General features: G+C 42.3%; 1 protein-coding gene across 1 annotated transcript in view; it reads right to left on the reverse strand.

The window, feature by feature from the left end:
- Nucleotides 1-11,878, reverse strand: part of CREBBP (CREB binding protein) — a 232,906-nt gene that overhangs the window by 12,737 nt on the left and 208,291 nt on the right. Inside the window, exons 24-28 of the mRNA XM_019507551.1 lie at nt 8,067-8,217; nt 6,744-6,890; nt 6,164-6,277; nt 5,460-5,625; nt 1-142 (exon numbers count right to left, since the gene is read on the reverse strand). Of these exons, the coding sequence (XP_019363096.1) occupies nt 1-142; nt 5,460-5,625; nt 6,164-6,277; nt 6,744-6,890; nt 8,067-8,217 (720 nt within the window). The remainder of the gene's footprint in view (nt 143-5,459; nt 5,626-6,163; nt 6,278-6,743; nt 6,891-8,066; nt 8,218-11,878) is intronic.

Below are 11,878 nucleotides of genomic sequence, written 5' to 3' on the forward strand. Positions count from 1 at the left end.
TTTCCTCCTTCTTCCTTTCCTCCTCTTCCTGTTCCAGCTCTTTGATGCTCTCTTCCAACACATTAGGCCAGAAATCACCTTCAAAGTAAGGCAGCTCCTTGGCACTTGTCAGCCTGTCCTCAGTTGCTTGCTTGAAGATGTCCTGTTAAGTGCATCACAGAAGGTAAAGAACAAACAAATTAACGGAAAGCCTCAAAATACAAAAACCAGAGACAGAGACATTCACATACCTCTGAGGATTATCACCACTTTCAAAAGAGGCGTTACAACATATGGCTCAGTACAGATCCAGTCCATGGAGTTACTCTATCTGGCCTGCCAGGCATCCAGTGGGTTGGTGAACTGAGGGGCCTACCTAACTGTGGACAGGGTCTGTTGTGGAACCCAGGGCCCCGGGGCCCTAGTGCACATGGCCTTCCACAGCAGAGGGCTAAGCGAGGGCTGTAACAATGCAACCGTCACTCACCTTAAGGCTGTTTGATCCATTGTTGCTTATGCCACCGCTACCATGACAAATGGCAAATCTAGGCTATGGTCACTTGCTGCCACCACCCTGTGCCATATTCAGCCTGTAAGCATCTCTGTGGTGTGGATATGGCTCAGGGTACAAGATGAGTTTGAAATCTAATATCCAACATACCACTGGTTCTGAAACCATAGCAAATTATAGCATAACTTGCAACCATAACTAGCCCCCTCTCCACAAGGATCTCAAAAGTCTCATAAGGTGCATGGTGATCAATGGAAAAAATCTGAGGGTTTACAGTGTTCCAAGAAATTTGGGAACCAAGGCAATATGTGGATGTTTGAAAAGGTGCTGTTTCTGGATGGAGCTGTTTACAGCATATTTTAAAACAAGTTGTATAGAAGTAAGCTTGGCAGAATTTGATTTTTATTTTTTAACCTTCATATGTTTCCATAGGGTAATTCCCTACCCCAGACACACATTTTGTGCAGTATCTTAAAGTTAATTAATTCTAAAAAAATTTCTTTTTAGGACATTGTCACTGGCACTGCAGTGCACAATATCGGCAAAGAACAGCCAGATTACATGAATGGTTTGCTCTTTGTGGATGAAATACTACCCACGGTAACATGTTACCCTAGGCATGTGTTTTTCCATATGGGGTAACATGGGCTTGGGGCAAGTTGTTAACACATTAGGGTAACTTGTTAGCCCAATGCAATTTCTGTATAAATGACAGGCCTAGACCTGCTTGGCCACTTTGGGTGGATGCATAAGCATCCATTCACACCTCATTCATATCCACTTCAGGTATCCATGGCAACTAATGGATGGCCATCCTCCACTCTTCTTTTGCAGAGGAAGTGGTAATCCCTTTTGCTAACCACTTTGTTTGCAGGCTGCAAAGTCATCAAAACACCCTGCCCTTTGCCAACCTCCCCCCCACCACAAAAAACCCAGACAAACAAACCCCAACCCTCTGTCACACCCAAATCCACCTCACCTTCCCTTTTCATAACACACAAGCTAGTTTCCCTGCCTTTGTTGGAAGTGAGGACAAGGAGCAAAAGGACAGCAGAGAAGAAATAGAACAACGTCATACTGCAATACAGCGTACCTTCAACGGTATGGGTTTGACACCCCTCATGGCCTTTTTACTTGCTCTCAATAAGCCCCTGCATGTGTGGTTTCCAAACAGCATCCACCCACGTTTGGCTTGCATGCAAAGGGTGGATGCTGGTCTCTGGCTTCTGTGCCCAGGAGGAGAGGGTGCTACCTGCGTTGCCACAGGGCAGGGTGGAATTGCTTCTGTTACAGCATAGGTGGAGAGACTTGTCTTTGATTGTTATTTATATGCATTCAGCAGCAATCAATTTTTTCTTTTTTTTCTGCAGTCCAGGATGAGAAGGTAGTGCATATTCAGTGCTGAAGCCTGTCTTGCACAGGTAACTGGGGATGACAGCGACATATCCACTGATGAAATCTTATCCTAAGGCAGTGAGGATGCTGACTTCGTTCCAGACATGGGAGACTGTTCAGAGCAAGATGACCATGTATCTATGGAAGCTTCATTCAGCTCAAATGAGGAGGAAGTTGGTGCCACAAGCAGAAGTGATGCCAACACTTCCAATGGGAAAGGGAAGAGGACCAGCCCGGGGTTGCCATGAAAGACCGAGGAGAGCTACAGAAGGAGGGAGGAGAACCACTGCCACCACCCCTAGAAAACACTGCAGATGAAGATACTTTTACAGGAAGGAATGGCAGACTGTGGGGAAAAAAGTCCACAGCTAATACATCATCGGAGAACAGCCAAGGACATACTCCATGGAAGTGTGGGGCCAACAAGAGAAAGTAATAATAATAAAAGACAGTGGTGGGAAAGGTTCCACCTGTCTCTCTCACAAGATATCATGACTTATCATAAGAGAAACAGACAGGCAGAAAGAATATTCATGGAGTGGAATGGCAGCCACCCTGAAAATAGAAAGGAGTAGAAAAAGCTGGACGAAAACAGAACTAAAAGCCTATATTCGCCTCCTACCACTGAGTGGTCTATACCATAGTGGTCACGGGCACTGGAGGAGTTGTGGGAGCAATGCACTGGGCAGCCTTGGTTCTGCGCCACCATGAGTTTAAAATGATTCTGTCAAATCACCAGCTACCTAAGATTTGACAACAAACTGACATGTGAGGAAAAGAAAACTGTGGACATGCTTGCTTGCCTTCAGAGATATTTGATCACAATTTGTGAAGCAGCTCAGGAAATGGTATATTCCATGAATACACCTGACGGTTGATGAGCAGCTCACTGCGTTCAGGAGTTGCTGCCCCTTCAGACAGTATATGCCCAGCAAGTCTGCCAAATATGGCTTGAAAATTTGGTGGTGCTGTGACGCAGCAACATCATTCCCCGTCTGGAGACATCTACCTGGGCAAGAAACCAGAAGCTCCATGTCAAGGTAATCTTGGTACCCAGGTCGTTGAAAAACTGGTTCATCTCTGGTACAAGATGGGAAGGAATATTGTGGGTGACAGTTTCTTCACAAGTACTGACCTGGCTGAAAGACTACTACCACAGGACTTGACCTATGTGGGTATGAGTTGGAAAAACAGGGCCAATATCCCAAACGAAATGCAAGCAACTTGAAGAAGGGAAACTCTTTCATCCATTTTTGCTTTTGATGGGGAACTCACCCTAGTTTCCTATGTTCCAAAGAAGTCCAAAGTTGTGCTGTTGCTGTCATACATGCACCATGACTTGTCTGGGTGGACAGCAAAGAAAGCCGGACATCATCCATGACTACAGTAAAAACAAGACTGGGGTGGATAACCTTGACCACTTAGTCCGTATGACCACCTGCAGATGGAAAATCAACAGGTGGCCAATGACACCGTTTTTCAGTATGCTGGATGTGGCTGCCATTGCCAGCCGCATCATTTGGCTAGGCCACACCATAAACTGGAAGCAAAAAAAAAATCACATTTAAGACGACTGCGCTTTTTTTTTGCAGGAGCTTGGAGAACAGTTGATCGACAGACAAATAAAATGAAGAATGATGGATACACAATCTAAGTCTGTCAAGTCTTGTATGATGGCCCTAAATTACAAACTGCCACAACATACCCCACTAGAACCTTCCACAAGCATGAGTGAATGCCGTGCTTTTTGTCCAAGGACAGACGACTGCAAAACCCAGAAACGATCCAAAGATTGTAAGCTATTTATTTGTGTGCATCACGGTACATTGCTGCTGCTTTGTGAGGAATGCAATATTTAGTTAAAACAGGAAATGTTTTTGGAAGTAATTGTTTGAAAATTGTGAACTGCAGACTTAGCAAATTGTGCATTCATGTTTTGAAATGCTAAAAAAGTTGAAATTTTGTTCATAGTTCTCAATAAATAATATTTTGGGTTCAAATCATCATAAATACTCTTTCAACCAATCTGTATGCTTAATAAATAGTTTCTGGTACATTTATACTGTTCTCACTGGTTCCACTTTGTTTATGTGGGTGGGATAACAAGTTACCCCTTGAGACCAACAACGTCAAATTGCGGGGTAACAAGTTACCCCGTGAGAACAACAACAGTTACGGTTTCATGAGAAAAAATGATGGTTAAATAATTCTGACGGACAATATTGATGTTTATTTTAAAGCATTTATTTAGATTTTTTTTATCGATTTAAATTTTCAGGATTGTGCAGTTTAACTGCCCACTGTGACACATGTAACTACTGTAGGAACCGCCACCAGCTGAGCAGCAGAATTGCCATCAGTCCCTGCTCCCCTTGCCCAACTCCCTCATCCATTTTTTCACTTCCTCTTCCTTTGTTCCCGGTCCCTTGGCGTTTTCTGGGAGTTGCAGCCCAAACCCCTGTCCTCACAGACTCCATCAGCCATCATTTTTCTTGATTGCCCCTTCTACATATTTTGATTATTAATGACCAAAATATTTTTCATTAGTCTACAAGTGTGAGGCAAAAATCAATGTTTATCAAAGTTTACTGATAAAAGTCAAATCTTGCCAAGCCTATAAACTGTGTTTAACTGTATAAATTCAGACGCAATACAGGATTTCTATATAGCTCTTTCAAAAGAAAACACTTTAAATCGGAAGACAAATTCCCAAGCAATCCTCTTACTTGAACCACATGACAAAGCCTGACAAATAATAAAGATTATACTATTTCATAGCTTTAATAACTGCTATTTCTGCTCAAATTATGAACAAATTACAGCTATATACATAAAATAAAAAATGTATGATTACTTAAATATCAGGAAATAAAAAGATCACCCATGTCACTTTTACATTACACTAGAGTGCGCACACATTTTTTGTAGATATTATTAAAAGAAAACAAAAAGTGTAAACAGCTATTTGGATAGATGCTGCTCAAGTGTCATATTCCACACACTGCAAGGCCTCTAGGAGGGATTATTTCCCTTATAAACCTTAACAACCTATGCAGCTCTTTCCTTATAAAACATGAAGAACAACTGCATTAAAAAGCCTTCAATTGTTTGTTCTTACTTAACTTGCTTCACTAACAACAAAGTCTTCCTTAGCTGTGCAATTTTGGGTACAGCAGGGGAATTCCATGTAAACATATATGCAGCCTAGAATTTGCAGTTGCGCAATCTGGTCAAATCAAAACCATATTTGGCTGAAACTCAAAAAGCACTTCTCCAAATTCTAACTTTGGTTTTCAACCCCAGGCTAACCAGCATCACTGCTATTCATAAGAAGACCAATTAAAAAAAAATCTCTCACATTTCTACTCAAAATTAGCCAATTTGTTTTTGCTCAAATGTTTTAAAAACTGCCCTTAAGGCAAAAAAAATCTAAAGAATTTCAGCTTGAGTAGTGGCTAAGCATAAAAATATTTATAAAATGTTACTATTGCTGCCACTTTCCTCTTAGTGCAGAAGAATATTAAGTAGGCTAACAAACACTAGAAATAATTCAGAAAGTAAAACATATACAAACCTTGTAGTCATGAATGATCCTCTCAGCAAATGCCTTGTCTAGCATCTTCTTATACCATTCTTGCAGACGTTTGGGTTTGGGTATTTTCTGATCAGGAGGATGGCAATGGAAAATATAGTCATCTCCTTCACTTGGGGGACAAGCCCAGATGTGACCTGTCACATACCTGCAGATTACATGCAAAACAGAATATTTTTAATAGCATCTATAAAAAAATCCTTTGCTTTATCTGTGCACAAATTCAGCCAAATTTGAAAGTGAATTCAGACTCCTTAGTTTCTTAGTAAGATTCTGGATAGCATATGATGATAATATTTCCTTTGTGTGGAAGAGATGGGAATGTGCCTATGATCTAATTATGAAGCTTTAGTTTTACATGAACTGCTCATGTACCTCCTTCCTGGTTCTAGTGGGTGGAAAGAATAAGATGAAAAGTCAAAAGGTTAGGGGAGAAAAATTCTCTGGATGGGACAACATTTCACGCTTACTAGTTAAGAAATCTAAACCCTACCTCCATTGTAGAAGTGCATGTTCCATAATTCTTTGAGGGAGGGTAAAAGAGAGACTGTCTTAAATCGTATCTGCCTCCTAACCCCAGACTACTCAAAATACAGCATTAGTCTCCCCTCTATGTAGACTAACCATATGGTTAAAGTGACACTGAACAGAGCTTTGCAGAGAAGAGCTCATCAACTTGCACTCACCCCAGTTTCTTCACGTATTCCAGATATCCAATAAGGATTTCATGATAAACAGCTGTTCGAAGGCATCGAGGCCGGAAGAAATGAATACTATCTAGATAGGATATGTACACACGCCTATGGGAAAAAATAAATACTAATTTAATAAATGCATTCCAAAAGAGTTGCTTTGCAGCAGCCCAACTGGCCAGGGATCTGGAAATTAGACATTCCGGCCAAATTTGTGGAGCAGCAGCATTATTTGCTGGTGTAAGGGGGAGGGAAAAAAAAAGAAAAAAAATCAATGTTACAAAGGTTATAGGAATACAAAAGTAAGATGCTGTCAACATGTTTCACATTTTATATAGCATCTGCCAAAGTAGGCTGTTGCCTGTGAAAGCTTATGCCTTGTTGAACAAGTTGGTCCCTAAGATGCCACCAAGCCCTGCTTCTTTCTAGGCTTACAGTAATACTATACTAGCACTGTGAAGATGAATGCATCTCCAACCTCCACACCTAAAAATACCTATAGGTATCCCGTACTTGTTTATAATCATAAGGAATTTAATTAGCAACAGGCACTAGAATGGAAGCAGATATGTACCTTGTGTTTGGAGGTGGACAGTCAGAGCCGTATTCCTGTACATGCATGCCAAAGAAGCACACATCCACACCATCTATCTCCTCAAAAGCAAACAGAGCCTTGGTTCGATAAGGGAAAGATTCTGACAATTCGCCAGAATCCACAAACCTGCAAGAAAGGGAAGAAACTTATCAACCAATTAAAATTCTATCAAAATCAAAAATACCCTTTTACAAAGTTATTGTTGATTCTGCAGAAACATGCCCCAGAAGTACCATCTGGGGCACACTGTACATGTTAAAGTTGCACCCTGGAAATGCAAGGTCAGATTGTATAAAATCTGATGGCAAGGAAAGGCTTCCCATATAATTAACCTCTGACTCAATATACGCTACAAAGTACAAAACGTCTGCAGAAATTGTCAGTTTCTAAATAAATGATAGTTAGCTATAACACATTTAACTAAGTGAAACAGAACCAACACTTTGCCATTCTTAAAAGTTTAAAAATGTCCTGTTTATCATGAATTGCCTGTTTACTACAAAGGCACTTCCAGAAGCCAAAGTAGATAGATAGAAAGAAGAAAGTTAAGGAAAGGTTACTAGAGTTGAATTTCTCCTGAATTGGACTAAATTCTTCCCATTATTTTCCCCCACCTCTACACAATTTTAACAATACAAGGTTTCAGTGTTACATAATCCAGGGCTATCCAACTTCTAAGCCTCAAGGAGCCACATGCACTGTGGCTGCAGTGTTTCTCCCCATAGGGCAAAGGCAAGAAATGGAAGCCAGAGAAGGGAGGCAAGAGCCTGGAGACTGTGGCTGCTATTGCAGCTGAAGAGATGGAGAGAATTGCTGCAGAACGAGAGCTGAGGCAGTACATTAACTCCTGTTGGGATGCCTGAATAATATAATATTGCATTTCTTTTTATACAATATTGAGGTAGTTGGCTGTGTTAGTCTAAAGTCAGGCAGAAGGCAGGGAAGAATTACATTATCACCTATGAAAGCTTATGCCTCTCTGTACCAGTTAGTCTCTAAGGTGCTAACCTCACTTTTTTTTTTTTTTTTTTTTTTTTTTTTTAAACACAACAGATAAGGTGTCATGAATACATTGAAAATTAAATTATAGTTGCCAAAAGGGACACCATAATTTAAAGGGACATTTTGTGGTACACAGCATCTTGTTTTTATTACCCATTTAATTTGTTTAACAATTCCCAAAATGTCAATACCTTGCAAAATGTCTCTAAATAAATACCTATAAGTTTTACTGCTTTTTGGCAAAGAGAAAACTGTGTAAGAAAGATTGCAAAACTGAAGTTTGTAACAGATGAAGCAAACCTGGATTTCATTCCTGGCTTCACTTCTACTGTCTTATCTGAACTGGCTACCACTCTGACGAACACCTCTCCAGCTTCAGGGTGGTTCTGTCGCCGCAGAAATTTGTTTACTCTGTCTTCTAAGTGGTTTCCCAAACGGGTAGTCTGCAGCCCTAAGAAAGGAGGAAACCCAGAGGTTTGGAGAATGTTTGGAGAAAGTGATGCAGTCAAATCCTAAGATCAGACAGATCTTTCTAGCTTACTCTTTCTGGGATGCAACTATAAACCTCCCAAAGTTGTTCCTTTAATTTCTATATAATAATTTAAAATATTACTTTTTATACCTAAAGTGAGAATACACCTCCTTATCCAAAGCTTGAATATATGCAATTCTAATAAGCTGGCTAAAAACATGTGGAAAAAAAAAATCACTGAGTAAATGGGCTAACAAAGGAAACTTTACATGGTATTTTTACATTTGTAGGCTATTTTATAAATACTGCAAATGTTTTTCTAGTAACAAAAACACTCATCTGGCAGCTTGACAGAGATTACATCAGTTTATGAATCTGGCTTGAAGCCACACCTTTTCAAGCAAAGTGAATACACAGAAATGAAAAGCCCCATGACTTCAATGGAGAGCTGGGTTTTTTGTTTTTAAACAGAGCATTCATAGTTTGACTGTACCTGTCCCCTGCACACTAATAAATGTACACATACTGCTTCAAAGGCTTATGTTCATGTTATGTATTCCTGATCTATTAATTCAATTTTTACATTCATGTAACTAGAGAAAGTTAAACAACTGTGAAGCACACATTATAAGCAGACAGATGAACTTTATTAATAAATTCACAACAAATTCTTGAGAACTTTGTTAAGATACATTTCGAAATACAAACTGTAATAATATGGATGTACCATGCTGTTTTTGTAATTTTCTTACCATTTACAGGTTACATCAATTTTACCAAGTAGCAAAATCTACCAGTCTCTCACAGTGATAGTACAATTTCTGTATGCATTCCTGCAGTCACCCATTCTTCCCAACATTTAATTCTAAGCTCCTCATGGCTGCCATCATGCCAGTAAGCAAGACTGTTGTGTGTCTTTTTTTAAATAACCATCAGACATTTACACAGTGCTGCAGCTAATTATGCACCCTAAAGAGTAAGCTGAGCAGTAAGCACAGAGCAGCTGCTTTGCGATGAGCAGCTTAAACATGGGACTGCCTTGAAGAGGTTTTTCTCTGTGCTAATGACTTAGGGTGGCTGACTGGTGCTACAGCAGGGGTGGGCAAAATACGGCCCGCAGGCCAGATCCAGCCCACCAGGCCATTCTATCCGGCCCACAGAGCCCCTAAAACATTTAGAAAATTAATATTTATCTGGCCCTGGCTGCTTGTCAAAGATGACAGGAGTCAGGGGCAGTAGGACCCAGAAAGAGTCAGCAGCAGAACTAAACAGCTGCAGCAGCAAGTCCGGCTCAGCCCTGGGCTGGCTCCCTCTTTTCCCTACTTGAGCAGCACAGCCCAATTCCATAAAGCCCCTGGCAGCCTGGACCCCACGCTCCTACTGCCCCGCTCTGGGCCCCACTGGTGTGGGCCCCACACTCCCACCTGGCTGTTGTTGTGTGCTTTGTGCACCTGCTCGCTGTGCCTTCCCCCCCTCCCCACCTGCTACAGCCATCCCCCCTCCTCCCCCTGCTGCACTCCAGCATCATATGGTTCCCAGTGCAGTGCCGGGACTGCAGAAGCAGCTGGGACGTGGTGTCAGAGGGGTTGTGGGGGGCAGGTGGGAACAGAAGAAGTGCAGCAGTGGCAGATGGGGGACAAGTGGGAGCACTGGGCCCGCACCAGTACCCCAGGGCCAGGAGCAGCAGGAGTGTAGAGTCCGGGCTTGCAGGAGTGCTGGCGGGGGCTTTGCCTGCTGTGAGGGAGGGGGATGAAGAGTAGGTTGTGGTAAACCCCTCCCCCTCCATGCCAGCCACAACCCTTCCCAGCCACCCTCCCCCCACTCATATCCCCCCCACAAAACCCATCCACACCTATCCACCCCTTCCACAAATCCCATGCACATACCCTCCCACCCACACAATATACAAGAGTAAGATTTCATTTTAACCTATTATACTAACACCTCTATGTACACTACACAAACGCACATAAATCAGGACAAGAGCATTTTTTGAAATCAAATTAATGAATGTTGTAGTACATGTTTGATTTTTAGAATATAATTTGGTATTCTTCTGGTTTGGAGATGGCAAAACCCCTTGCTGAAAGGACTAATTCCAGGGGGCAAGTGGAGGGACTTCTGGTGCCAAAGGTCAGGGGTTAAGGGCAGGACTTCCAGTCCCAAGATGGCAACCAGGGGGTGGGACACCTGCCAAGGGGTGGCGCACTTGGTAAGTGGCCCTTTCCCCAAAATAATTGCCCTCCCCTGTGCTAGAGTGTTGGCTTACTGCCTGATGCGTGTTTGTTTGTTTGATTTTAATTTCCCACCCTGCTATTCCCCCCCACCTTTCTTTCCCTCTTTTTTTTGTTCTTTTCTTTCTTCTCCCCTCTGAAGTTACTGGGCTACAAGGCCTGCTCTGAGCGGGACTGGTTTAGCTAATTGAGGACTGGAGCTAGGCTAGGCAGCCCCCCATGAGAACAGTGAACAGAAGGTAGCAAACAGAGAACAAGTTAATGGAATGAGGGAGCCAGGGAGCAGCAGACTCTGTTTGAGTGTGTGCACAAGGGTCCAGGTGCGGGTGTTTGGCATGCAGGTTCTTAGGATGCATTTCCCCCTCTACCCCACCACCCTTTTTTCTCCTTGCAGCATAGGTGTTCTCTAGGAAGAAAAGGAGGCATACATGGAGTCAGATCAGCTATTGTGACCTCTGCACCAAGAAGGAAGAGTGGTGGTCATTGGTGACTTCCTTCTTTGGATGACAGAGGCACCAATTTGTTGTCTAGATTTGGGGGCCTGGGAGATGTGCTGCCTGCTCACAGCATGAATTCAGGATGTCACAGAGAGAGTGCCAAAGCTCATCCATCCTTCGGAGCACTACCCCTTCCTGCTTGTCCATGTAGGCAGCAACGATATTGCCAGGAATGACAATAAGCAGGTGGGAGGTGACTGAGATACTTGGAAGGAGGCTTAAGGAGCTTGGAGCACAAGTGGTGTTCTCATCAAATTCTTCCTGTGGAAGGCAAGGGTTCAGGCAGAGACCACTGTAATCTGGAAGTGAACATGTGGCTGAGATGGTAATGTTGATATGAAGATTTTGGCTTCTTCAACAACAGGAGGATATTCTTGGGAGGAGGATGACTAACTATCAAGAGTCAAGATCCATCTGACAAAAACAAGGAAGAGCATCATTGGCTGTTGTGTGGCCAACCTAGTAAGGAAGGCTTTAAAACTAGGTTCCATGGGGAAGGATAAACAAACCCCTCCATCTACAAAGCATGCAGTCCATAGGGGAAAGGACTCGAAGAAACAACTTAACTCTGGGAAAGGGCCAGAGAGCTACAGGACTGCAACAAGTGGTGGAAAAGAAAAGGTCAAACTGCAAAATGTGTCCAATACATGTATACAAATGCAAGAAGTATGGGGAATAAACAAGATAAGCTGGAAACTGCAGCCTGTTAAGATGACTACTGGAATCACACAGACCTGGTGGGACAGCTCTTTTGACTGGAATATCAATATTGAGGGTTATACTCAGTTTTGGAAGGACAGGGTGGAGTTACCTTAGAGAAAACATAGTAGTGTTATTTTATATGTCAAACACACATACACTTGTTCCATGGTTCAAGAGGAAGATGACAGCAAAGCAGAATGCATTTGG

This window comes from Gavialis gangeticus, unplaced genomic scaffold, assembly GCF_001723915.1.
Source record: "Gavialis gangeticus isolate Ggan-Ray unplaced genomic scaffold, GavGan_comp1, whole genome shotgun sequence".
Lineage (NCBI taxonomy): Eukaryota > Metazoa > Chordata > Crocodylia > Gavialidae > Gavialis > Gavialis gangeticus.